The sequence below is a fragment of the Patagioenas fasciata genome, chromosome 13 (genome assembly GCF_037038585.1).
Source record: "Patagioenas fasciata isolate bPatFas1 chromosome 13, bPatFas1.hap1, whole genome shotgun sequence".
NCBI lineage: Eukaryota > Metazoa > Chordata > Aves > Columbiformes > Columbidae > Patagioenas > Patagioenas fasciata.
The window spans coordinates 13,744,764-13,772,530 of NC_092532.1; the positions used below are offsets into that span (position 1 = coordinate 13,744,764).

At 44.4% G+C, this 27,767-nt stretch overlaps 2 protein-coding genes across 2 annotated transcripts in view; one reads left to right on the forward strand and one right to left on the reverse strand.

Annotated features, from left to right (window-relative positions):
* The window catches only part of DYNLRB2 (dynein light chain roadblock-type 2), a 182,799-nt gene extending 174,211 nt beyond the window's left edge, over positions 1–8,588 (reverse strand). The window contains exon 1 of the mRNA XM_071814196.1: positions 8,585–8,588. Coding sequence (XP_071670297.1) covers positions 8,585–8,587 — 3 coding nt within the window. The 5' untranslated portion in view covers position 8,588. The remainder of the gene's footprint in view (positions 1–8,584) is intronic.
* NECAB2 (N-terminal EF-hand calcium binding protein 2) overlaps positions 1–27,767 on the forward strand; it is an 85,466-nt gene that overhangs the window by 16,530 nt on the left and 41,169 nt on the right. Inside the window, exon 3 of the mRNA XM_065848658.2 lies at positions 25,682–25,790. Coding sequence (XP_065704730.1) covers positions 25,682–25,790 — 109 coding nt within the window. The remainder of the gene's footprint in view (positions 1–25,681; positions 25,791–27,767) is intronic.

Below are 27,767 nucleotides of genomic sequence, written 5' to 3' on the forward strand. Positions count from 1 at the left end.
ATGAAGAGACTGAGGCTTGAGATTCCTCCATGGATTTGGTTTCTTAATTAAGGGATGGTGGTGGGAGAACAGGGAAAGCTCTGTGCCCTCAGCAGAGGGAGAGGCCCGAAAGAGTCCTGGTGTGGTGGTGTCCCGGTTTTGTTAAAAAACAAGTTTCTCTTTTAGTGAATTTTTGCCTGTCAGCTAAAGCTTTCATATTAGCTGCATTTTCCTGGAGAACTCGACACATGTTTTGGTTAAACCTAGCAATGGAATGCAAACTTATTGATAAGCACGGATGGACATCTCGCGAGAGGGGCAACGAGGAACTGGTGACTGAGAGACTGACCAACGGTGTATAACATTCCATTCACGTGAATACTTCATATAAAAGTGGGAGATCCTTCCCTTTTTCCTCATGGCTGACATTAGGAGAGGACCTTGCTGGTCGTCCCTGCGAACTGAGGCCTAGTGACAGACTGAATCCAGCTCCGGTTGGCTACAGAGTCTAATCCAGGACTTTGGGTGCTGGCTCTGCAGTTGCTGAGACTTTCAAGATTGGTTTTGTATATTTTGTATTATTTTCTCTATTCTTATTAGTAGCATTAGTAAAACATCTTTAATTTTTCCAACTCTCTTCTCTCTGTCCTTCTTTCCCTCCCGATTGCCTGTCCTGAGTGGGAAGGGGGAAGAGGGAGGGACAAAAGGGGGAAGTGGGGGGGAGAGGAGGTGAACAACACATCTGCCAGGGTTTGATTGTCACCCCGCAATCTTAACCCTCGACAGGTGGGTGTCCAAAGGAGCGTGTGGGTGAAGGTCACAGCAATTTCCACCCGTTCCCAAGTGCTGTGTGTCTTGTTTGTAGGCAGAGTGTTCCTCTGAGAAAGGACTTTGGGCATCTGGGAAATGTGCTGGATTGTTAATGGTAATAACTCTCAAAGTCTCGCCCACACTCTCCAGCCTCCTCTTGGAGAACTTATTTCCATCACCTCTAGTGAGCCCAGAACAGGAGGAATGGGTGTTTGTCCTGTGGAAGTGCTTAGGGCCCAAATTAGCAGAAATGGGACCCAGATAACTGTTTCCTTTTCCCCCTCTTGCTCTGAGAGTGCCCTTTTCTGAGCTTGAGTCATTAATATGAAATTGGGGCAAAAAGGGATGAAAATACCTCTTCAGCTCTGGCAATGTGGGAGCATAGGCAAACACAGGAGAAAGCAAAGGAGAAAACTGAGCAGGTGCTCTGAAGACCCAGTTATTACTGTTCACTTTCAATGCTTTACGTCCTAACGAGGTGTGCCAAATGTCATATATTGCTTGCTTGGTGTCCTGCCTGCAGTGGTGGTTGCACCTTAGTCCCTTCCTTATTTTAGAATCCCGAGAAGCTGTCACCATTCAGCTTGCTCACCTGCCTATCTTTTAAATCTTTTCTTTTATGGTATCGGATTGCTGGACAAAAATCTCTAATTCTGGAGTTTTTCTGAGCTTAAAAGTAGTAGGCATCTACTATTAATTACCTTGTTAACTTATTGAAACATTTTTAGAAAACTACTTGATCAGAATTTAGCATGGTAATTGTCCACAAGGTGGTTTGAAGACTTGAAGTACTTCTCACCTTTCCCCATCAGTTTGAGGCCTTTTTGGAAAATACTCTTGCCTTTGGAAAATATGCTTGCAATGGTGGCAAGCAGCTGGGCCTTCAATAATATGGCACCAAAAGCATAATGGAAGAAAAATGAAGACATTGTAGCTTTGGGTGCTTTTATCAGATGTTAAAAAGATGCCAGGATAGGTCTGTGATACCTCCATGTTATATACACATTAAAAAAAAAGGCAAACACACACCTAACAAGCCTCCTGTTGCACAGAAAACTCTTCCTCCTGCAGCCACAACTCTGCACCTGTTTTGAAATGATGCTTTTTCTGTGAGCTCCTGGGAGCCTCGCAGTTCCTGCCATAATGGGCTACCACTCATCAAACCCACTTCTCTTCCAGACCTGGGTAATTACCTTCCTTGTAGCTACTGCTCCTCATGCACAGGGAGAACCTTGAGCTATTCATATCTCACTGGTGCGTCCAAATTAAATCATTAGTTCTAACTGAGAATACTTGTAATTCTTGCATAACAAAACCTGTGTTAGCAGCCACCCACATATAAGTGGAAAAATGCAATGATGAATCAGGTTTTCTAAGTATGGATAAATCTGGTAGCTTCTTCCATGACCTGAAGACCAGTCTAGATGTATTTCTCTTGTTTTAAAAATTAATAAATAAATATTTGCATTTAGATAGCCTAGATTTCATGTGACAAGCCAAAAAGCATCTTGAAAACTGTATAATGACCTTTATTTACCAGGAGAAAGTTTAGATCTGTTTTCAGTTATTTGGATTCTTGTCTAATTTTCTAGCGTTCTCTATTGTATATTCAGTTATCTTTCCAAGTCCTTGTAAAGTTCACAGCACATGGTTTTGAAGAGATGACATCTGTTTAAATCAGGACATGCTGTTCTCAAAATAATAAACAAACCTATCAACCAGATGATGAATTTTGAGATAATGTAGAAATTTTGAAAGATGGTACAGGCTGTCATTAGATGTGTCCAGCACTTCCGTCTGTCCTTTAAACCTATAAATTTAGGATTTGATTTTCATCATTGACTGGCTTGAAAGGGCAATTCTCAGCTGCTTGTGCCCTTTCAGGGCTGTGTCTTTCTTGCAACAAAGATAGGAAGTTACCTGGTGCACACTATGTGCAGCAGAAGTAAAGAGCTGAGATTTTTTTTTTAGGACCTGGTTTTCTTCCCATGTCACCTCTCATTAACAAATGCATGTTAGAATCAGTTACGCAGCAGTCTGGCTTTATTCTGAGCCCCTGTGTGGTTTACCTAGTGCAAAGCTTAAGCCAGGCAAAGCTTGAGCTGGGCAAGGTCTGGATCCAGCCCAGAAACTCCCCCATGGACTCAAGCCAATGGTGTAGCCAGCCCATGAGCTTTAATTTCAACAACAGAAATGTCCATATCCCACGTATTTCTGCACAGCATCAATTTATAGCCCATTAGTCTCTAAAACTGTTATTCCTGTCCTGGTCCTAAAGCTTTCCCTGTCAAGAGCAGAGGCTGTGAAAATAAAAGGTATCACAAAAGCCTTAATGGACAGCAGAGTGACACTGTTGGTCTGAATGTGACCTGCACAGGTGGGAATGGCAGTGAATGGGATGGGAGGATTATCCACCGTTAGAAAAGTTGCTTTGTTTAAACTGAGTGCTTGCCCTTCCGTGCGACTGGCTTGCTGATACTTGGTATCTGATAGCTCAGGTGCCTAAGTGGTATCGTGCAGGATGCCCTTTCCTCATTATTCAAGCTTCATTGCAGTTCTGGTGGCTGTCACCTGTGTCCTCACCCTTTTGCTGTAAAATCTGCAGCTAGAATATCAAGCAAGATGTAAAGAAAATAAAATTAAAAGTCAGCATCACCTAATATTTGGTCTTCTTCAGTCTGCTGTACTGGCTGCCTTGTGACTGTTAAGCATACTCGCAGTTTAATCCACCCTGGGGCTGTGCTGGTAGCTCCTGGCTGCCCTCTCTGCATAGCACCTTCCCTTCTTGTGGCTGCCGAGCCTTTCTCTCCACCCTCTCTCAAAAAAATCCAGCTGCCGAGCAAAACCCATGGTAAAAGTCAATAACTGCTGTAACCTTCAAGGCTTCCTGACATTTCTGTGTTGATGATAAATGGATTTGAACGTCAAAGGCAGTTGAATACCCAAACACACAACCTTTCACACCTTCACGCTTTCTTATTAAGCTGTACTTCACTCTATCAAAAAAACTGAGATAGTGATGCTGAGCTGAGGGATTTTCTTCCTACAAGTGCTGTCTGGGCAGAAGTATCAGCCCTTGTGCTGTTGCTGACTCTGCCCCTTTGCTGGACCTCACTTGGAGGGGTGAGACGTGGGGAAGTCAGCTAGATCAAAGCTTTTGCATTGGAAACCACCTACCAGTCTGCCCCAGTGCCTGGATTTCCAGCCTCACCCATCAATTGAACCTTGTTTACGGTGTTTATCACTGTTAGAGGTTCAGGGTCCTGCCCGTGAGCATCTTCCTGCGGTTCATCAAACCTCTCGCTCTGTATGCTTAGCAAATGCTGATTTGGCAGGGCAAAGAAATGTCTGCGTTTGGACTCTGACTAATTAATGTAATTGTGTTACATTGGGAAGAGGGGCAGCCTAGCTGTCTTCAGCCTTTAAGGTGGGTTCCTGTGTGTGTGTGATGGAGCCTGACCATTTCTATAGGCAATGCACTTTTTCTGCTGTATTGTTCTCTTGCTTGGCTCCTCCTTTCAGTTCCTTTAATACAGATAGCTGGAGACAAACAGCAGTGCTCAGGTGTCCCCGAGAGACACAGGGAGGGTACATTGAGCAGGAGTTACGGCTTAAAGCCTGGCAATTTGAGGCTGAACATTTGATTGGGAGTCTAGCATTTCCCAGCACCCCTAGTTTGCTTTGAAGTGCACCAATTAAGGCTTGACATATGACATAACATGAAGAACATGGGGTTTATTTTCTTCTTCTCTCTGTGGGATGGAAGATGTGGGTTTTTTCCTGCAACCCTCATTAGAGACTTCAGGCTGGACAGGAGTGAATGGGATATATTATGGCAACAAATTTAATGGCTATGATGTCACAAGTAGTGGAGGATGGCAATATGGGATCATGGTTTCCCAAGAAGGCTTTGAAAAGTCCCTCGATTAGCCAAGAGGATTTTTAAAGACATTTATTTCTGAAACCAAAGTTGAGAGATTTAACTAGGGGCTGCACAGCAAATGTGTCTACATGGCATGACAGCCAGCAAAGGGCACTATGAAATGTTTATGGAGCTATTATCTACTTGTGATCCCTAACTAAAAAACGTGAACTTTATTGATAGTGTCTTCAAAGTGGTGGTTCTTGCGCTGGCTTTTCTGGAGCACAGAGATCACTGGATGCTGCCAGCTGGCCCAGAGAGCAGCAGCTGTAGCCATCCTGAAAGCCATTTAAATTGAAAAGCTATATTCATACATTTTCCTTGCCGATGGGTCAGTCTTCGTGCAAAACCACCCTGCTGTGTCTCCCCAGCCTGCTGAGATTTGGCTGCACCAGGCACACCTGATACCTGCAGATGGGGACACAACAGTGCAGGTTCAGTGGGGAGGGGGAAGCTTCCCCCACCGCAGTGAAGCCGTGAGCTCACAGACATACTGCTTTGTGCATTGGCCCAATCTTACTGTAATGCCATGCTCTGGTTTCAGGAGAGGAGAGCGTCTACAGGAAGATCTTTTCTGTGTGGAAATGGCAGCATTAGGCAAAGAGAAGGCTCCAGGTATAATGGCAAGCCAGGGAACTGATGGACCTTGAGGGCTTGACACCTGGAGTGCTTTTTGATCTGTCTCATTAATATCTCATGTTGCTGTATCCAGGAAGCTTTTCAAAGTAGATCCAGCAAATCAGTATTCCTCCTGCTAAATTCTTCATGTTGTTTTTTTGGCAGAGATGAAATTTTAAAATGCTTGGAGAGGACTTTTTAACTTGGCTGGCTGTAGTATTCTAGCAGATTAAATGGGTGCAGCTGACTGCAGGCTTTGAGGACCTGGCTGATGTGTAGCAGTGACCATGGGACATGGCTCGGGTGCAGGGACAAGCTCCCAGGGTGGACATTTGCATTTTGAGTGTTGGGAGTTGAACCCTACAAAGTATGGGGCTCTGACCACATTCTGTAGCTCTCTTCTCTTCCTTCTCATCTCTCAGGCGCAGCAGACACAGAGCTGGCAGCTTTCTTGTGTGTTAAAGCTAGATGTAGTTTTGGTTTGAGGTCCTTAAATCCTTGTGATACCTACTTTTACTGCTAGATATGAGTCTGAAGGAACTTAGCTGCTCCTCCCTGCTCAGTATTACCATCCTTGCTGCCCGTATGTGTTCCTTGATGGGGTGTCACCATTGCAAGTGTTTCCCAAACTGTGCTTGGTCAAAGGCATGAGGTGGCTGTGAGAAGACTTTATGCAAAGCTTCTCATTGGCATTCAATTAATTACCCTTGGAAGCACTTATGCATGATGCTGCCTTTGGCAGAGAGATGTTCCAGCCTCAATATTTTACCTTGTTGTTTAACTGGATCAGCGATGTGGTTTGTGTGTGTTAACAGTGTTTTACAAATGAGTGACAAGAGGTAGCGTGGCAGTGGCAATACACACTTGGTGGAGGTGACAAGCACATAGGAACTCTTTAAAATCACTTTGCCACCCCGGCAGGCATCACATGTGACCCCCAGCTTGAGTTACTTCTCTTGCCAACCCACCTAAATCTCACAGCTTCTATCGCTATTTCCCTCTCTCAGTAGAAGGACTTTCCAGTGTTTGCTTTTCAGTTTAATGCCTGGGAAATTCCCTTGGGGACAGCAGAATAGATCCTGCATGGAGGAAAATCACTGCTTTTGCCTCTGCTCTCGGCAGCGTGGGAGCAAGGAGCAGCACCTGGCTCTGGCATCGCTTTTAATTAGGTATCTTTTGCAGATCAGCTGTATTTATTGAAGATGCTTTATTATAGCTGTTAAAATTAAATAAGGCAAAAATTGAATCCAGAACAAATACACTGCTGCAAGTAATCCTTGTAATTCACTAGCAATTTTTGCCAGACAATTGTGAGAAAATATGTTCTGGCAGCCTGTGTTCAGGCAATTGGCCAGAAACAGCTACAAATCATGTGTATCTGTTTCTTCCTATTATCTTTCTCTCTCTTTTAAAATCCATGGGTAACCAGAAAATATACATTAGAGAAAGGGAAATAATTATCTTACTAACTTACAGCAGGGAAAGAAATGTCCAAAGCTAAAGCAATGGTACATCCAGATCTGTAGTTCCCAGCAAGGACAATCTAGAGGATTTTTTTTCCTGGGAGGATGTGTGAAAACAGATGTTCATGGACTTGAGATGCGGGAGCCCAAGTGTCTTTGGTTTTATGCTTGGTTATCGGTGCTGTGGGAAGGTAGCATGTCACTCTGGAAAAAGCCTGCAGTCCTTTCAGAAAGTTTTACAGGTGGAAATAATTTAAGATTGTTTTTAGAGTGGAAATTTCTCTTCTGTGACCCTTGTGCAGCCTCAGTGCAGAGGGGTAAAACTGCCTGTGCTTCGGCCAGGTCCCGGCTGGAGCTCACCTGTGAGGGAAGATGCTCTGGCCATGCTCATGCCAAACATTCAAGGGCTGGTACATGCTGGGCTCCGGTTCAAGAAACGACTCAGCCCAGGCTTTGGGTTTGGATCCAAGATCAGATCCTGCTGCCAAGTTTCTGCCTTAATTAGAGGCTGATATTGAGGCACCAGCCTGACCCAGCGCAGGCACAAGTGGTTTCACCCCTTTTGTTACCCATCGCTTCCTAACCTCAGTCTGTGAAAGGGACTGGATTTTGGGGTGCTGTTTTTGGTAATGATCAGAGCGAGCGGCTTTCAGCGACTTCTGGTGCTGGGCATGTAAACATGAGATTTATTTTCCTTAAGCCAAAATAATTGGCTCCAGGAGCCCACAGAGGCTGTGTATTCTTTTGGCATACGGTGGTTTGGTTATGTGTTGATCTGCCTTGCCAGCACCAAAACACAGGTTTGCACTTGGTCTGCTAATAAAAATAAGTTCGCTGAAACTTGTTTTGCTTTCCAAAGGGTTTTCTGTTTATCATGAAGATGTTACTTTTCCAGCTGGCTGGTTTGGTGGCTTTCAAACATGCTACACTCTGTTAGGGAAGGCTGATTTTCCTTCCTTGCCTTTGTAGTACAATCAATTCCTTTCTTATGCCAGTTGCTGAAAAAGGCTGAATTAATATTGGCAAATAGTCCAAGATTAACCAAAATCAGTGTGTTTACATTAATAAGCTCCTCATGGTATAATATGCTTTTTGCTTTCTTAATCCATAATAGACACACCAGTTAGGAATTAATACCTGACGCTACTTAGTGGGTTTGTTATTCCTAATAGAGCCTGGAGGGATTACTTTTGGCTCTGTGGGAGATAAAAGGGGCAAGGCAGTGCGTCCTTGGTACCAGCTGCAGATGGCAAATGTGCAACACACCAACTTCTGTGGCTTCCCCGTGGGGTGGGGTAAGAGAAAAGGGAGGATGGAGGGGCAGGAAGGGACCATGCATGAATGTTATACTTTTGTAGCTGGAGTGATAGTGATATTAATTAATAACGCTTAATATGTGTTAAACAGTGGGGAAAAAAGTGTGTACTGTAATTGGAAGTACTTGCACATGACTGTAAAAACAAGATAAAATATTTATATTTTTCAAAGAAAGGAACCAGGCTATTTTCCTCTTCCCTGCATCCTATAATCTAGTTGTTGGAAAACAGCACAGTTTAGATCTCACGAAAGGAATTTCTAAGCTGGAAACTAGAGGGGAAAATGGCTTTCTAGCATTTAACTGTAAGAAGAGTTAACTGAAAAGAAGTGGGATTGTACATAGTAAGGAATATCGAAATCATTTATAGCAAGAGCACTATGAGCAGATGAGGTGATAAACACTGAGATTCTGGGGAGATGAGGGGAAAAAAAAAGTGAGCAGTGGCGGATGTTCTTGCCAAATGTTGTCTGCAGACATGGCCGGAGCAGGACACAGACACTTAAAACTTTTCAAAACCAGTTGTTGCTTTCTAAATGAGGAGCCTGACATTTTAAAGGTCAGCAGCCAGCAAAATGATGACCCCTGTTAAGCAAATGCAGTCAGAGACTGTACTTACTGGCCTGACCTGTCCTTCACGTCAGGGTGTGGTGGTGCCTAATTGCCTGGGTAGACAATTTCTGTAGATGTGTTTCCTAAAAAAGGCAGATTTGCAGAATGCGGATACCCAGATGAGTGAGGATATCTGATATTTTTCCCATTTCTCCTCCCTCTGGCGGTGCTAATAAGGGGCAAGTGGGCAAACAGAGATTTCCTGGAAGCTTGAGTGTGGGTTTGGGTGAAGGAAATAGAAGCAGAAGGTGTCTGTTGGCAGAGGGCACTTCTATGCAGACCAAAGCAGCAATTAACAGCAGGGGTACAGCAGGGTAGGAGTGGAGGAGGGCAAATGCATGTGCCCCCCTGCCTTGCTAACAGCTGGGGGCCATGAGGTGATGTGTCCAATGGTGGCATCTCGACACATCCCTGTCCCACCGTGGCGGGACGAGCCCTCCCCAGCCACAGCCTCCCTTGGCTGCAGGTTCGGGCTCTTCAGTGCAAAACCCAGCTGGGGTCTGGCTGCGGCTGGAAAAAAGATTAATTGGGCAAACTGATCTGCATTTTTTTAAATATCCAGAATCTGAAAGTGTGGGTAGCTGGAGCCACTCGCTTCCTTCCCTCTGTGCTCTTTCTGAGAGCCCTGCACTGAACTGAGCAAATGTATTCATACAGTGAGCGACCGAATAACCAAGGCAACATAAAAGAAAGCAGTATTCTGATATTCATAAATCACTACAGAACAGGACTGCAATGTAGCACAAGTAGGGGTTTTTTCCCTTTTACCTCCTTTCTTCTACAATTTTGGTATTCAAGATTGAATCCTACAGTATGTATTTCTTTTCTCTGATACTTGGATGTCAGGACTGCTAAACATTTGAATTATCAACACGCTGACCATTTTGATCCTTTTATAAAGCAAAAACGAGGATTAAACTGTTCCCAGCACTGCTAATGCAGCACTCAGTGCAGATTCATGGAGGCTGATCTTGCAGTAGGAGCAAGTTGTTCTGCAGCACAAACATCCCACAGGACTTTGACAGGTAGGAAACCACAGAGCTGATCATCTCCAGCTGCCTTTCTCTCTGCAACAGTACATCAGTGTGCTCCATGAGACAGACAGATGAGGTTTGGGATGAGCTTCTCCTTAGTTAGGGTGGAAATAGCAGGCAACAGCAGATGTCGTGCTATTTCCCATGGCAAATGTCACCTCAGCCCTTGGTCAGAGGTCTCCTTTAAATGCATGGCACCAAACCTCACAGTCCTCCTGGTCTTCCTCAGCCAGGACTCAGCTTTTCTCTTGGCTGAGAGGTTTGCTCAGGTTTCCCTGAAGGGGAACAACATCACCGATTGCCCTCAGATGTGCTCAGCGGGGCTCACTGGGGACTTGCCAGGGCCAGTGCTACCTCCTCCTGCTTGAGGTTTTGCACCAAGACCCACAGCAACACCAGTTGTTCTTTTTTTGTAAAGAGTGTGTTTTGTTTCCTGTATCCTAGGTTATTCTTATGTCCTTTTTTTTTTTTAAAAAAAAAAAAAAGTAAATGAGACAGACGCTTCTACCTCATGTACAACGAGGCAAGCAGGTCACTAAGGATGGAGGTAGCTCAGAAATTCAGTTAACTAACTTCACCCATAGCTTTCACTGTCCTGTTAACTTCACCCATAGACCATTGAACTGGTCTAGAAATCCAGTTTGGAAATGCGGGTAGTGGATTTTCCTGGATGCATAGGATAGCCCAGAGAGAGCTGTGCTCCTCAGAGGCTGTGACAGTGTTTGTCTGCTTTCTGAAGAGCTTTGTCGTGACAGGTTTGGCAGTGAGATGTGAGCTGTTAGCACTGGGAGACAGAAAACATCTCTGTAATCTGCTCCTTTGATGAAGCTCTTAGATGAGCCTTCTCCCGCACCAGGATGCTTATTGCTTCAAATGGGTCCGATCTCTCCTAATAAATCACCTCCTCCGCATGAGGAGGGTTTGATTGAACATCACAGGACATATCATCAAGGGCTAAACCTAATGTTTCCTATTCCATTAGCTGAAGCTCATAATATTGAGTATTTCAAAGAAGTATAGTGTTCCCTCGAGTATTTACGTCACCCAGCCAGGCAACCTGCAGTAAAATCTCAATGTGCAAAGTGACTCCAGTCCTGAGCAGAATGGAGCATGGCTGTGCTCCCCATCTCAGAGCTTCCCAGCTTTGCGAAAAAAAGTCAGCAATTAGGATTTCCCATGAGTAGACTGCATAACATGTCCTGGGATGACACTTTTGTGAAACCTAGGGGCTGCTGGTTTTTGGTGGGGTTGTTTTGGTGGTGCTGGTTTGTTTTGGTTTTGTTGGTTGGTTGTTTTTTCTTGTTTTGTTTTGTTTTCTTTAAACTACAAAAAGATTCCACTAATTTTGTTACCAGTGGAGAAGACAGCTCGAACAAGTGTGTTTAATCCTGTGAACTCTTGAACGTCACAGTGAACACTGGAGCCCCTCAGTGCCAACATGTACCTGTGTTGATTCTGTTCTGCCAAAAGCAGAAGGTGGTTCATGCTTCACCCATATGTCTAACAAGTTGTCTCTCTTGACTTTCATGGCCTGCACTCCCCTTTTCCTCCTCATTCAGTACAGTGCATTGGCTTCCGAGCTGCTCACTCATGCATCCATCACTTCCCCCTCTGCCTTCCAGCCATCACCTTCATTGCCTTTTACACTGAGGGTGGTGAAAGACTGTCCCAGGTTGCCCAGAGAGGTGGTGGATGCCCCATCCCTGGAGACATCCCAGGCCAGGCTGGACGGGGCTCTGAGCAACCTGAGCTGGTGAAGATGTCCCTGCTCATGGCAGGGGTGGCACTGGATGAGCTTTGAAGGTCCCTCCAACCCAAACTGTTCTATGATTCTGCGATTCATGCTTCTCCTATCATATGACCTTAAAGAGAAAAGAACTTAAGAGAACAAGCAGTTCCCTGTGCAGAGACTGCAAACAGGGCTGTGCTGGTGGGTTTGGACATGCTGATATGAGCAGTGTTGCTGTATGTCTCTGTGGGTGCATCACTTGAATCTGGGTTAAACCTGGCTGGTGGCTCGGGGAGTTTTGCATTGCAGAGCTCTGCAGCAAGGTTTGGCAGCATCCCTGTGTGCCATGCCCTTGGGATCCGGCTGAGCCCCGGTTATCGGTGATGCTGTTGAAGGCTGCGTGCTGCTGCTGCAGGTCAAGTAGCTGCAGTGGATGCTGCTGAGATGGCATGGAGGAAATGTGGATTCAGCAAAAGCTAAGTAGCACACGGCATTAAAAATTCACAAAGGCTTCTCTGAAACCCGCTCTCCTGGAGAAGCATTTTAATGAGCTGCAGCAGGGCTGGGTGAGAGAGAGGGGGGACCCTTCCCCAGCACTGTGTTAGGAAACAGCCCCCATGCACTGGTCACCTCTATCAGCTTATGTGGTTCTGGTTCTGAGTTTTCAATGAAAAACTGCAATAGAAGGTTTTTATATTCTTTTCACACTTAGGAACTCAGTGCAAACTTATTCAGGCTTGCCGTGGGAAAAGTAAAATAAAAATCGAGAGTCTGTTGTCAGTGTTCAGGGGAAAATGTCAGTATTAAATTGAAACAAAACTTGAAATACTTTGTGTCTGGGATTTTCAGATGTTCCTTTGAAAGCTTTGTTTAAGAAGAGGTGTCAGGTGACTCCATTTTCCCCTAGAAAACAAAACAAAAGAAAACAAAGCACAACAACAACAAACTTGCAGGCATTTTTCCAATGGCTTTGTCCTTCAAATACTTTTCGCCATTTTAGTTTAGCTACATTAAAGCAGGTCAGGCTGAACTGCAGAGCCCCAGAGCCAGTGGATGCTGGGGACGGAGGCTGAAAGGAGCTGACTGGGAGACGCTGCGACAGGAGGGGTCGGGGGTTGCTTAGAGTCTTGGGTGGGTGCACAACTTTCCCTCTACGTCTCAAGCTGATACTAACGGGCTTTGGCTGCTTTTGCAATTAAATCTAGAGTGGAGCACATCGAATGGGCGCTTTGGGGGTGCTCTGTCTCAGCCTTTCTCAGTGCTGCACTGTGACCTACTTGTTAAACCAGTGCCAGAGTATATTTTCCTTGTGCAGCTCAATGCTGCAGTGGCTCTTGTTCTTATTTTATTTGTCATTTGTTTAAATCTATATTTTCTCCTTTTTATTTTATTGTCTATTCTCTACAACATGGGGCATTTGCGAAAAACACAGCAAAATATCTTTCCCTCCCTTAAAACCAGAAAGCCTGATGACAGTCCGGGTTTTTTTGTTTATTTATTTGGGTTTTTTTAATCTACTTCTGAAATGAACAACTAAAAAAAATAAACAGGAAATATATTAATGCTGCAGCGTTGATCAAAGCTAGTTGCAGAAGCATGTGATTAAAGATGTGCTTGTTTAATTCACTGGAGCAGAAAAACGTATTTAGGGTTTTTTTCTTTGCAATCTTTTCAGAGCAGATGCACCTTCCCTGCAGGACTGCTCTGCTTCTGTGCTGCTCAGCTGGTTTGCTGAAGCAAACCAGCTGATCGACTGTGGAAAAGATCTTCATTGTTTGCTTTAAAGAAATTAAATATCTCTGACAGTGCTGAGACACCCATCCGGCCCTGGACAAATAGCTGGAGATACTGAGCGTAGGGCTTACATTTTTTCTGAGAAAATAAATGAGAAATGCAGAAGCAGAAAAACAGGAGCATTAAATTAAAGAGCAGCAGTGCTGGACCGACTGAGGTTTCACTTGGCTGCTCTCCTGTGCGACTTTGAGGAGCTGGGGATGGCGGTGCTGGGGACCCGCGGGAGCATCCCATGGGGAGGGATCGCTCGGGCTCTCCTTTATACCAGGTCCTGAAGCAAAAATTACTCAACAGAAGACGTTTCTGAAGGAGATTCAGCTGTTGGCAAAGGAGTTTCTTGGAGAGGGACCATCAAACGTGAGCAGTAGTTGGGTTTAGAGCCCAACACTTTTTTTCTACAGGAATTTTAGAGACCATTGAGTTTCAAGAAATGAAACGGTTGTGTTACAAGAGATCCGTATTGTAGACTTACACCTGGATTTCACGGTACAGGGGTTAAGGCAAGGAAGCAAGTTATTAATTATTCAGGTCCTGATTTGCTATTTGAGTGCATATTGCGTCCTGGCACAAGGAGCTGGATATCCTAGGTGCTGCAAATGATAACACAGTAGGGTAACTTTTGCTGCCTTCTGAGAATGCAAATGAGGTATCTGAGTTTCGAGTTAGTTTAATTTGCTGTCTTCATCTCTTCGCAGCTTGTTAGCTGAATGGAAAACTGTTGATGCTGCCAACACAATCTGGATATTGTTTCATGGGACTGCAGAAAGCAATGAGTTTGTAGCTCTCTAATCCACCGTAATTTGCTGCTAATTTGTCAACAGTCAACAACTCCAGTGGTACCAAAATAGCCATGATGTCGCTGCTTTCCTTTTATCAGTGGTAGTAAAAGGTCATTTATAGCAGTGCTATTCATCTGCTGCAGGTGTTTTGCTAAGCACAGGATAATGCTTATTTTACTAAGCACAGGATAATGCTTATTTTACATGGGGCAGACAAAGTCATGGTGTAACTGTTGCCAGTGTCAGAAACCAGATGAGGTTTCAGACTTGCCCATGGCTGGGTGCCCCATTCCTGACATGGGGAGACCGCTCCATGTCATGGGGACCCCAATGCAGCCGTTGGACCCAGGGGTTGGTTCTGGTTTTTGTACTAAATCCTTTGATTAGGTCGAAATGCAACTTCTGCTATCATAGTTCAGGAAATCAAATAAAATGTTGTAATTGCATTCATAAAGAATTTTGGGGGGTTTTGAACTGCCTGGCAGCAGCACCAGTTCTCCCATCTAAACTGTGCTGAGTCCAGATTGAGTGTGGTGCTGCAAGCCCTGCCAAGAACACCCTAAACCCCAGTGAGGTTCTCTCCCTGCTCCACTCTGGCCACAGCAGGACCACACTTTTGAGAGGCAACACTATACATTTTCTTTTTTTTTTTTCTCTTTTGCTCAAACACTTGCCCGTTCCTTTTTTTTGAAGCCAAATTCTGTGTGTAATGAGCTGAAAACAGTACAAACTCTACCCTGGCCCTCTGAAATATTCATCCGCACCTTAGAGAAGAAAAAGCAAGTGAGAATGGCTGGTTAATGAGGAGCAGAGGGGGATTAAGGCTGTTTGGTGCCTGTTTCTGAGCTTTTCAAGAAATCTGGATTTAATAGGCTGTTGCAGAGCTGGGATGTGCTGGGTTGGTGGTGTCGGCGTCTCCTTTGGCTTGATTGAAACTTCCTGATGTATCATCCCAGGTTCACTTTTTCTGATGTTTCTGCTGAAGTTTAATGATCAAGTTTGAAAACTTCTGTACTGGTAGTCTGTCAGGAGCCGAGAGTGCCCTTTCAGTTAATGTGTTCCCAGTTGGGGCACAGTGCAAAATTACATACGTTGCCTTTCCAAATCTGTTTCCTGGGTTGTCTCCACTCAGAAGCAGGGGCACTAATTTGGCAGAGGATGTGAGTATGATGCCAAGATCTTCCTTTCTTGCTCTTCCAGTGAGATAACACCCAAATTTGGACAATATTGTAGTCTTAAAGAAATGACTGTGTACACACTTGCTGGGCAAGCTTGCTACAAGTCTGCAGCTCCATTAGTCTGCTCTGCTGCAGGTATATATGTGTGTGTATATATATATATATATATGTATATATATAAATGGTCCTCTCCCCTCCCTGGTCAGAGGGCTGCCTGTCTTCCTGCTGTTTTGCGAGTGAGAGGGCCCTGCACAGACTGCCATGTGTTTTAGGAATGTGTGAGAAGTTACTCTCAGCAAGTGATGGTGTTTCCCCACACAATTTGACTTAAGATGAAGAACCTGCCATCTAAAATTTTCTTCCTTCTCTTTTTCCTGGTCACCCGATCTTTGGCAAAGCACACACGTGCTGTGGCTGAATGCTGGGTGAGCTCTGTGGTTTGGATTTGCTGCTGGTGTCGATGCACAGAGCTGTGGGGCTCTTTGTCTTTGAACTGTTCCCTAAATCCGGTGGGATACACAGTATTTCCTGAGAGTATCAGTTGTGCTCTCCTGGTCCGGCTTGATGCAGGAGGGAGATTAACTCCAGGATCTGCTTTTCGGCAAAATGAAACTTTTGGCTGCCCTTCTGGATACCGGAACAAAGTGACCTGGTAAGATTATGAAGAGCTATTTTGACTTGTCCCACTGAAGAACCCAGGGTTCCCTCTTTGCTGCTGAAGGGAGCAGGAGGTCAGGCACTGGTGCGTGTACGTGGTCTGTCCTCAGCCACCCTGGAGAGACGGGACTCCGCAGTACCCATGGTAGCTTCTCAGAGGCTTTTTGTTCAGGTAAGGTGGAGGTAATCTGGAGTTCAGGAAGACATGAGCTCCCTCAGGCCCCATCTCGTCGTTGTAGGAGACCTGAAGGAGAACACACTGTGTGCTGCTGGGCTTTTTCATCCCTGCCCATCACCCCGAGCTTTCTGCCTTTCCGTGTATCCAACATGATGCTTCTGGAGGAGGACCCTGACATGGCAAGAGACTCACAACAGCCTGAAGCCATGTCTAGCTTTTGATGTGTGTGTGGGGAATTGCAAAAAGTCTGCCAGATAAAACCACTCCTCTGCTTTGCTGGTGGCAGAGCTCAGTAGCAGATTTAAATACGGCTCTCTGATTCCCAGGCCACCTCTATTGTGCACACAAACAAATACTTAACCTTGCAGGGAATTACATATAACACTGTGGTTTGCTGATGCACAGAAAGTAACTATTTGTTGCGTAGGAAAATAGCAGCTATATTATTTAGTACTTTAATATATGTATCTAAATATTAATTTTTCTCCTACTACTTATTTTAGTGTATTTTTCATGGTTTGTAGTACCTCCTGTGCATAATACTCATTTTTAGGGCACTGTAGGAGGCAGGTTCTGTTCTCTTTCAGCAAGGTCTCCTTGGGAGAATTTTGTCTTAGGTGGAAGGAGAAAGTTTTGAAGTCAGCTTTGGGATTGCTGGGTTACGGAGTGGTCTCTTATTAACAACAAGCTGTGCTGTCTTTGTGTTTTATTTCCCCTTTAGATCAAACATTTAAAGAGGCTGCCAGTAGCCTGTGTGCTTTGACTGGGAGTTTGGTGATGGAAAGCTTACTGGTGTTTTTGAAACGCAACTTTTCAGGAGTGTGACTGGAGAAAGGGTTTGCAGCAAGGCTGCCTGGCAATAAACAGAAATTTTGGGGATCAAGTGGTAGAGGCTGATGATATTGCAGCCACTTTCTCTCCATACAATCTCCCCTAAACCAGAAATTCTAGTTTTATATAACTGTATCTACAATGTCATTGCATGTTGCACTCAGGAGTTTAAAAAGAAAAAGAAGGTGGGAAATGTGGGGAGGGAAGATGCTGAAGACAAAGACACATTAATGGAAAAAGACGACAATGACTGGGATCAGAGAGAAAGATAGGACTTAGTAATGATGGAGGGAGCAAGGCAGATGTTTGAATATGTGGAGAATCAAAGCCTTTGGGAGAGAGAATTGGGCTGTTTGGGTCAGGAGGTCGCAAGCTCTGCACAGGAATCTGCTGCTTTGCCGTGGTGGCTCGTGCTTTTGTAACTCTCAGGGGAAATGGTTTGAATGGGCAAATAAATCAAAGGTGCTAAAAAGCTGAAGTTGTTCAAAGTCAGTCAGCCATTTAATAGCACCCAATATAAAGGAGATGGGCTGAGGCCAACTAAGCTGAAAAATAATGGAGAGACAACGGCAGTTATATGTCTGGAGCTGAGCTGGGTCTGCTGGTGGCTGGAACAGCTTGGAAATGGAGATCTGCTGATGGGGGAGAGTGAAGAAAGGGGGGAGAAGGTATGTCACTCATCTCTTTGTATTTTTTTAAATCATATGCAATATAGTTTTAGCATTTAGCCTGAAGAAGCCCTGAGATGCTGTGTCTCACCACACTGACCAGTAAATCCCTTTGGTTCGTGTCCATCTGAGCTGCCTCCCCTCCAGCCACTCTTGGCCGCCCAGGCTGGAGCCCAGTGGCAGCATCGAGAGTCCAGGTGTTCCCAATTCACGTGAACTATTTACCAGCAGGCTGCTTACTGCAAGCTATGGTTTCTTTTCCCGAACGTTTTCCCACTAGTCTGCCCTGAGCTAGACCAGCATGTTCATGTACAAAGTGTCCCGGGGAACAGATCACCTGCGGTTTTCATAAATTATTACAGAGCAGCAGCGCATGGAGGGGCTGATTTAATATTTTCTTGTGCTGCTACAGATGTGAAGCAAATGTATTGGAATCAGCTGCTGACATTCTTTTTCCTTTAAATTGCAAGAAAAGAAATCTAATTTGTGAGAGGAAAACTGAAACAGGTTACCTCCTGCTTTCTGTAGGAAAACGGTGGATGGAGAAAGCTTTGTGGGCTACTGGCATCTCTGCCTGAATCCTCTTCTAAATATTTGGGTAGTTTTTGTTATAGCCTCTGTTAAGCAGCAGTTGCATTGAACCTGGCCAGGCTATTTGCACCTTGGGGAAGTCCGACCCCAGCATTTAAATTGTAAAGAACTGGGAATTTCTTCGGAAGGCATTCCAAAATAGCTGTGATAAAACATCTGAAGTCAATATATTGGGTGAGTGCAGGAAACAAAACAAAACCGAACTAATAAAACCAAAACCAAACCCATTTAAATTGGCTCATTACAGCAGGGTGAGGATTATCTGGGAAATGGAAAAAAAATAGAGTCTTTGCAAAAGACAGCGGGATAAAATGTGCTGTATTGCTCCTGCATGCCTCCCTGCCTACCGGCCTACATTTGATATCTATCTATAGCTGCTATTAAAAATGATTTCAAAATTACTTCTAATTCTAGGATGACAAAAGGCTTGATTTAATGATAAGAGCTGAACAGCTTGGGGAAAACTCTGGCATGTTAATGGACATTCCTGGATGCCCAGACTATTTCTGGTGAGAACGTGGTGCAGGTTTCTGACTACAACAGAAATCCTCACTTTTGCCCGGGCCAAGTCCTACAGAGAAGATTGCCAACCATCTTCTGCTTTGTACATACAGTATTACTCATCACCCTAGACAAGAACCAGGCTTTAAGTAGTTCTTCAACATCTTATGCTGACCAGTGTGGTCATTTTGAAATGAAATTCAGTTTTTTTTCTCATTTTTAATGGACATGAAAAGGCTAACACTGGCACAAAAAGTAGCCTCAGTCCTGCTGTATCAGTGCCTGTGAGGGATTTTGAATATGCAGCAGTTCCAGTTGTACCACAAAACTGCATCATCTGCTGCAGAGCAGGAAGAATAGGCCAAAATTGACTTAATATTTTGGTTTATGATCTCCGTGCTTTGATACAGAGAGAAGTACCTTCAAATTACTGAGGAAGAGCTCAGCTTTATTCCTGGGGTAAATGACTAGGGAGGGGTATTGGCTGACTTCTTAAGAGATGTTCTTTCATTTACTGTGTGCAATTTATGCTTCTATAAAGCCTCCTCTGAGCATAAGAAGGAAAGATATCCTGGGAAAATAAAAATATCCCAAAGGTTTGTATTAACATGTGGCAAAAAGAAAGAGGTGATGTGGAGAGTAAAGCTGCATGTGTTATTTGCAGCTGGGCTCTGGTGCACAAGCACAGCCTGCGCTGGAGCGAGGAGCGTGGTGGGTTACGCTCGTGGGAGCTGTGGAGGCGTCACTGGCAGAAAATAGGAGGCATCACCTAGAAACTGTGTGAATGGCAAGAAGAAAAGCATTTATCAAGCGTTTTCCAATGAGTTGAGTAAGCAAAACCTCAGCTCCTGAAGTTCAATCCCTATTATTTTTTTCTGTATGGGAAACTATGGCTTCATCTGTGCCAGCCTTTGCATTCCTGTAGCAGCATCAACCAGTCGATCCCATCAGCAATCCCAGATGGCATAAGGAAACACACAGGAGTGTTTCAAACAGAGGTTATCAGCTGTGTTGGAAACATCCCTCTGCCTCTTGGCTTATCCATGCAGATTACTTGGTGTGGTACCAACCTGTGAGAAAACATCTGGGCTGGGCATTAGTTAACTTAAAAAAAAAAAAAATAGGTGATTTTGGAGTCATTCTGTAAATTCCTTTCACTAGAAAATTACTATAATTGTAGTAATTCCCTTTTAATGGTGTGTGTTACATCTCATTAGCAAAGACATTTGCAGGGGCTCCTCTCCGATGGCACTGTCCCTGTAAGGAGCCCTCAAAGTGCAGACTGTGCTTCTCATGCAGAGCTCCTGTGGCTTTGCAGCTCCAGACAAAGCTGGAGGTGCATTGCCAGCCCTGCTTCCAACAAAATTCAGTTGCTCCTGAAGTAACACGGTGATACTGGAGTCGAAACGGGTGGATAATCTTCAGGTGGCTGCAGAGGAGTTGCAGATGGCTTTGGGAGCAGATCGGGGGCTGCAGTGAACAAACCGCTTCTCCATGCAGCAGAAAGGTTGTGCGATGCCATGCAAGGTGCTGTCACAGCTGTTGGGTGTTGCAGGGGACATGGGCCTGCGTGGCTTCACGTAAGAGTGGCAGCTCAGCAAGCCTGATTTAGGATCCTCTAACAGTCTTCCCAAAGCCACAGATTAAGATGCTACGAGGAGGCTTGGGGGAGACCTTCTCACTCTCTACAGCTGCCTGAAAGGAGGTTGTAACATGGAGGGTGTTGGTCTCTTCTCCCAAGCAACAAGTGATAGGACGAGAGGAAATGGCCTCAAGTTGCGCCAGGGGAGGTTTAGGTTGGATGTTAGGAAAAATTACTTCCCGTAAAGGGTTGTCAGGCATTGGAACAGGCTGCCCAGAGCAGTGGTGGAGTCACCATCCCTGGAGGGGTTTAAAAGATGTATAGATGAGGTTCTTAGGGACACCAAAATTGGGTTAATGGTTTGACTGAGTGATCCTGAGGGTCTCTTCCAACCAAAATGATTCTGTGATTCTATGATATGAAGACATTCATCAGGACAGCATCTAGGTAAAAATAAATAGTCTAAAAAAACCCACACTGAATTCTTCTGAAAATGGTAGGTGAAATGGTTTCTCCAGGCTTAGGAACCTATTTTCTTTATCCTTTCCCCTGTTCAGGATGACTTCCCCTTGCAGCCCATTCTCAGGGTGCAGTTCCCGGTACCTCCGGGTATATCAGTGTTACAGGTGGAGCTGTGGCACACGGAAACGGGGCAAAAAACTATGGACTTGCTACCCAGGACATCCCCATCAGTGCAGTCCCACTGCAGAAATACCCAAATGAGTCCAGCTGCCTGAACTTGGAGAACATCCAGCTTTTGAGGCAGGCTTTGCAGATTAAAAACTCTGTTAAAAGGGAATATTTTGAAGTCTCACATTTAGTGTCTGATCTGCATCTTTCAGATCCATCGCAGATCAGATCTGTGGACCTGGAGGTAATTTTTCCTAACAGCTCAGGACTGAAAACTCAAATCTATATTCAGCTTCATTTAAATCAACAAAGCTGCTCCTGCTGAATTCTGAGGGGGCTGGATGAAAAGTCCAGGGTAGAAGCCAGTCCATATTCTTGCTGGCTTTATGTGTCTGCACACACACTCCCAAGAAAGAAATAAAAAAATGCAGTCATCATTTTTATTCACAGGCCACAATAAAATCCAATTTGCTTACCCTTAGCTCAGCTGGCTCTTGCACACTAAGGGGGGAGGCTTAAAGCGTTTTAGAACTCATAAAGTAATAAAAATAAGTAATGAAATATATTCACAATATAGCCAGAAAATATATGAGCAGTCTAACCTGATGTAATTGAAAATGGATTTAGCAAAATCAGGCTCAGAACAGTGACCTTATTTTGTACATGCTTTAAGCTATTTGTATCACTGAGTGAATTTCCAAAAACTTGGCCATCAGATTTCCCATATTTTGGATGATTTATGATATTGGTTTGATTTTTCTACTGGCTAAGTTAGTGGGTGAGCAGGGCCTGATTGTGCGAGTTAGAAGGTGTGAAAGCCGCCTCCAAATTCTTCAGATTTTCATGATGGTAAATGGTGCAATAATAAAATCCCAGTTGGGGCTTTCTGATGTTCTCTGTTATATCCTTCTCTTTTTGGTTAGTTTTAGCTTTGATGACTCTTTTGGCTGGTAATTTGCCTGTGATTGAGTTATTTTGAAAAGACAGAGTAAAATGAAGATTGTTCTCTCAGGAAAAAATGATGGCAGAATAGCTGTGGCCTGATTATCTCTCTTCTCAGACGATCAGTGCTGATGTAGGCAATTTCTAGTTGGTGGCATTTGTCCTCACTGCCAGCTTAGGTGTTGACTTCAAGTACCGGATTTACAGGGGAGGGGAGTGAGAAGGTGGAAGTAGGTTTCCTGCCTTCAATTTGGTCGTCCAGGTGAAAAAGGCAAAAAGATTTCTCTAGACCTTAAAAGTGCTGGAGGCTTTATTTTGTTTACTGCGATTTGGTGCAGAATCTCGATTTTTCTATTTCTCTTCCTATCAAAAGTAGCTACCTAGGGCTGAAGTGTCCCCAGACGAGTTCCCACAGGGCAGGACATGGGTGAGGTTGAACAGTAAAATTGATGCTGCCACTCTGGTGTGATGCCTGACAGCTCATTTGGAGAATTTCCCTCTCTCATACCCAGGAGCTTTCAGCAAAAAGCAGGTTCCTGGAAGTCTTATCCACACCTTGGTGAGTGCAGACACTTCTGCTCTCAGAAGAAGCTTGCTTTCCTGTGACTTTCCTGATAAGGCTGCTCCTGGAGCACAGCATCTCCATCAGCTCTTATCACAGCACACACCGGCGGGTGGGCCTGGTGCCGGTCATGTTGTGGTCAACCCTCCTTGCCCAGGATTTTCTACCAGTTTAATTTGAACTGCCAAATCCCAGCCCAGTCTGCTTCCTCTTATCACTCAAGTTCCCCCAAGGCTTCCTTGCCCACTGGGCTCCAGCAACCTGCGGCTGTCAGGCTGGTTCACAATTATAGATATGCAGCTCAAGGATTATCTCGTTACTCTGCAAGGCTCTCGCTTTGTGTGTTTGCAGAGAACTATGCAAGCTTGTATTAAATAACAATCAGCTTTAAGCGGACTGGTACTTTGTGGTGGTGTTTGTTGGGGGATAACAAGCCCAAGTAGTGTTTACAAGTGATATGTGCTTTTATTCAAATTTCTGCCAGGGCTAACCAGTTCTGTGGGGTCTCCAAACAACAAAAAATGAAAGAAAGTTCACTGTCACCTCCTTTCTCTAGATCCTTTGCTCACCCTGTAGTAATTTGAGCTGTTAAATGCCACAGAAAATTTGGTGCATGCTTGTTTTCCGCGATCCAACCTGTCACGGTAGTTGGTACCTGCCTCCCTGTTCTCACCTCCAACTCCCCAGGCTGTTAGATAGGAGTCATAGCAGCATTTTGGCTCAGATTTTGAACACTGAGGTTTCAGAGGTTGCAGCAAAAATGTGGCCTGTATATATGGCTCAAAAAAGTCAAGCAAGAGTAAAATAAAAGGGATGTCATAATATATACACTACATAAAGGAATTTTTTCCCCTCAACTTAAAAACACCTTTGTGCCTTTCAGAGGTGGGCAAACTGAAATTTGTATTAGTCTCCTGAAAAATCACTTCATCTTACTGTTTCTCCTTGTCTGTGTGTTGATTTATGTGACTTTCGGGGGAATTTAATGCTGCTTCACCTCTGAGTGGAAGGACAAGTTTGAGGTGAACAAGCACTGGTTTAAGGTTTACTGAAGTGTGCCGTATATAAAGAACTGTTTAGCCCTCATGGGATAGAAATTCTGTTATCTTTTTGATCATGGTGCTTGAAGACATAGATTCATTGCCAGTCAGGATAAGAAGAAACCAAACCTTGATCTTGGCTAGGATACCATATAAATAGGAGCACTCTGGGGGAAGCTTCTCATCCAGTTGTGTGATGTGCAGAGGTGGAGATGGGTGGTGTGGATGGGGCTCTTGCTCTGGGAACGGTATTTTTATCTCTTTCAACAAGGGCTTAACCTCCAGGTGACACTGGTGGGATGCTTCAAGCAATAGATACTTGTTCAAGTACAGATGCTTTAGTTTTCCATAATCAGAAGCAGACAGCAAATCTGGGACCCCTCCTCTGAGCTGTGCATTGGTATTCTGCACCCCAGCTGCTGCAAAGTGGTCACGTTTTAGGGAAGGAATGCAGAAAAACAATATAGGCAGCTGAGCACTCTCTATAGCCATTGTGGTGCTCTGAAAATGATACCCTTTTCACCCAGTGTTGCTGTAGATTTTGTTCTCCTGCTGTGTTCCATTAGTAATTGCCAATTAAATAGACATCTTAGACTCCATTTATCAATGGTCTAAATTTGTCTTTGTCAGACAAGGGAAACTGGGTTAGCATTTGGCAATGCCGGTATGTTTTAGGAGCAGCAGACTTATATAGTTTGGGGAAGAAATATTGATGTGTATGTGGTAAGTTGACTAATTTTGTCCTCTAGCTTCATTTCCTGAAAGAGAAGAAACAAGGTTTATAATTGATTTGATTAAATAATAAATTATACATTCTCCTACTACAAAGCAGGTAGCATTTCTAGTCTACGAACCTTCTGTGGATATGAATGGAAAGACTCTAAATAACACGTGACCTGGGGTAGTTATTCCCCCCCTGGGCACTGCTGCACACCAGAGTTCAGTGTCAGTGCCTCGAACAAGAAACTAGAAGTAAATTAAAGTTTCTTGAAAGTTTCTTTTGCCTCTCTCCCATTGCTTTATTGCTGAACTTCACAGGAGCTTTCTCCAGATATTCTCACTTTCAGCTATGGTTTTAAACATGTGCTGTACTTGTCCACAGCACACAGAGAAAGGTTCCAGATTTAACAGTTAAGTGTAAGCCTTTTTCACATCATCAGCAAATGTTGCAAAGGAGTCCTACTTATATTCCCTTGTATGTTGATCTGTTGTTTGGTTTGTTGTTTTTTTTTTTTTTTTAAATTTCGTGGTCATTAAAGTAGACTGCATTAAGCCTAGTGTTAAATTTGTGCTGAGGCCAATATATAAAATAATATGCAAAGTGTATGGCCAGAATTTTCAAATCTGGATGTTATTTTTCAATCATTGATGTAAGACCGGAAACAAGTTCCCCCGAGCACTGACTGTCTGCAGGGTCTCTTTGGACCACTGGAGATGGGGTTGTTAAAGTGCCTGTGCACTTCTCGCCAGGGTCTGTATCAAAATAAACATTTGAGGATGAGCTTGGAGCTTGCTGCTGAAATTACAGCAAGTTCCTCTCTAGGTGCCCAGGAGAACATTATTAAACCTCTGTCTTGTGACTCCTTCACTTGCTGGTAGGTTTGCCAAGAGGCACCCGGCAAGCTGTAGCCCGTATGGCTGGGCAGATGGATTTCGTGCGTCACTGGGTCCCTTTAGAAGTAAAGACACAACATTAAGGTGACACAGTCCTTGTGTGTTTAAACAGTTGACAACTGAATCAAGATGGATCTTGTTATGCTTGGTAGCTGCTGTTTTGTATTTCTGTCCAGAGCAGGGAGATGTGCTGTGTTGAGAAGATGCAGCTGGCTGGGGATGGCAAAAGGTGCTGCTGGATCTGTCATTAGTTCCAGCCCTCGGTCTTTTATATGTCCCTTAATGAGTATCCTGCATAATTTGAACATATGGTAGACAAAATGCTCCATGATTTCTTAAATATAATTCAGCTTTAGGATGAAACCTGCAGACTTTTCCCCTTTGGGTTTGAGTCATGCTTTGGGTTAATAGCCCAATTAGTTGCTAACAGCCAGTGCATCCATACCCAGGAGCAACGCAGCTTCACCAGCTCCAGAGCTGCTGGGTCCCATCCTGTACCCAGTGAGCTCTGCATTGGTTAAGGGCCAGTTCAGCAGAAGCACTTGGAGGTAGTTTTTGCTCTGAATCTTTAAATTTGAGCATAACTCTTGATTTTTCAATTGTGTCCCTTGCTTTGCCCATTCCCTAACAGTGGCTGTGTTGCTGTTTGCAGATGATGGGAAGCTGTCTCTGGAGGAGTTCCAGGCCTTTTTTTCTGATGGAACACTCAATGAAGAAGAACTTGAGAAGCTTTTTCATACCATTGACTCGGACAACACCAAGTAAGTTCCCTGTACTGACACTCTCCCATTTCACAGAGACTTTGGATCATTGCATTAGCATGCAGCAGCAGTGCTAAGCCCCCCAGAGGCTGCAGGGATGCAACTTGCCTTGCAAAACTTTGCAAAATCTCCATTTCTGCTTGGATTGTGTCTCCTCGTGATGACCACTATGACTCCCTTTCGCTTGGTGTATTTTTTCAGACCATTTTCTTTAGTGCAACATTATCATTATGGCATCTGAAATGATGCTTAGTTTTACTCCTGGGGGTGTTTCAATGGCTCTTCAGCTTTTCCACTTCATCTAAAAGCTTCACTGTGCTATAAAAGGTAACAGTGTGAATGTCTGTAAGCGTTGTCCTATCCAGCTATTTTACACACAACAAGCTGGAATGATTTGTGGTCTTGTCTCTTTGTGCTTACTCTGTGTACCCTGCGCTTGGACTGTGCCTGCTTTGCCTCCCATCCAAAATATCCCCTGGTGCAGTGATTGCTCTAGCACTTAAAAGAAATGTGTCCCCTTCTCTTCAAGGTGGAATTTAGCTGCACAGGGGCCAGCCCAAGCCCTGCAGCTGCTGTTGCAGATGTTTTGCCTCTGCTCGGATCCAAGCAGCCCCATGTGGCTGTACTTCTGTCCCTACAAAGCCCAGGTGAGGCAGAAAGGGCGAGTGGATGGGTCCATGAGCAGCACTGCACTTTCTGCATTGCAGCTGCAGTGGCAGCAGGGAAAATGATGGCAGAGGAGAGCTCTAGGTGTGCTTTTGGTTTACATTGCATCAAAGTTGAACACTAGATATGGCAGCTGACTGCTTTCACTGAGAATCAAGCTTTTGCAGGCTGTGCCAAGCTGTCAGATTAAGGTGACAAAGTCTCTGGCAGCCCCTCTACCTGCCTTTTGCCATCTCTCCCTCAGCACTCCCTCTGACTGCCCTTGCCTTTCATGGGGTCTGAGATGTTTGTCAGCCCCCGACAAGTGTCTGGCACCTGCGGTGTTTGTGTTTGGCATGAAGCCGAAGAGTCAGCAGGGCCCGGTGGGAACCCCCCTGCCAGCAGCTATTGACGGTGCTGGGCACCGGCACAAAGGACACAGCCCACCGGTGGGTTTTCTCTTTCCAAGAGGAGCCCTTCTTCAAAAGCCTGAGTAGTTTAGGCTGTTTGGAAATACAAATGAAAGGCAGCTTTGAGTTATATTCCAGTGTGACTCGTGTTCCTCTAGAGAGGAAAAAAATCTGTCCAAAAAGCAGATGTAAAGAGAATCCAATTTCAAATAAGAAGTCTTGCTGTAAGTGCTTAAAAAAATAATAGTCTGGTTAATTATAAAGCCTTCTGGCAGCAGGTAGATTAAGTCTTACCTGCATGAGTGCTGCACGCTTTGCCGCCCATCCAAAACATCCCCTGGAAAGCAGCAATCACTCTATAGTGTGTTGGCACCAAAGCAGCAAATGTAAAACTCATCAACCTGCTACAGGAGCTGCTGCCGATGATGTTTCTGAAAGCAAAACAAATGTGAGGTTTCTCAAAATCCCCTCTTTCCAATGTGTGTACTTTTCAAAGTGTATTCCAAGATGAGAAATGCCAAAGACCAGCTTAATATATACTATTAACTGAATAATTAATCAAAGGAACTTCAGTAATCTTATTACTAAAATGAGCTGAGAGTGATCCTTCCCTTGTAATGGTTCCTGTTCAATAGACACTAGATGCTGCCTTGTGCTCTGTGGGTCTATTTATTGAGCCTCAGGTGATGCTCCTGGATGGGCTCTCTGTTAAATCTGGGTCTTGGGTGCTCACCTGCACTCTCATCTGAAGTAATTTATAGCATTGCCTGAGCTTGTCAACTTTCATCTGGCCTTTGGAAGGATGCAGATGGCTGATGTGTAAACTGGAGTGTCTGAGTGTGTGTGGATGTTTCTCCTGGCCTTCTTGAAATGGGAAACTGGATTGCAGTCCAGTTTTGCTTGGGGACTGTATAGAACATGC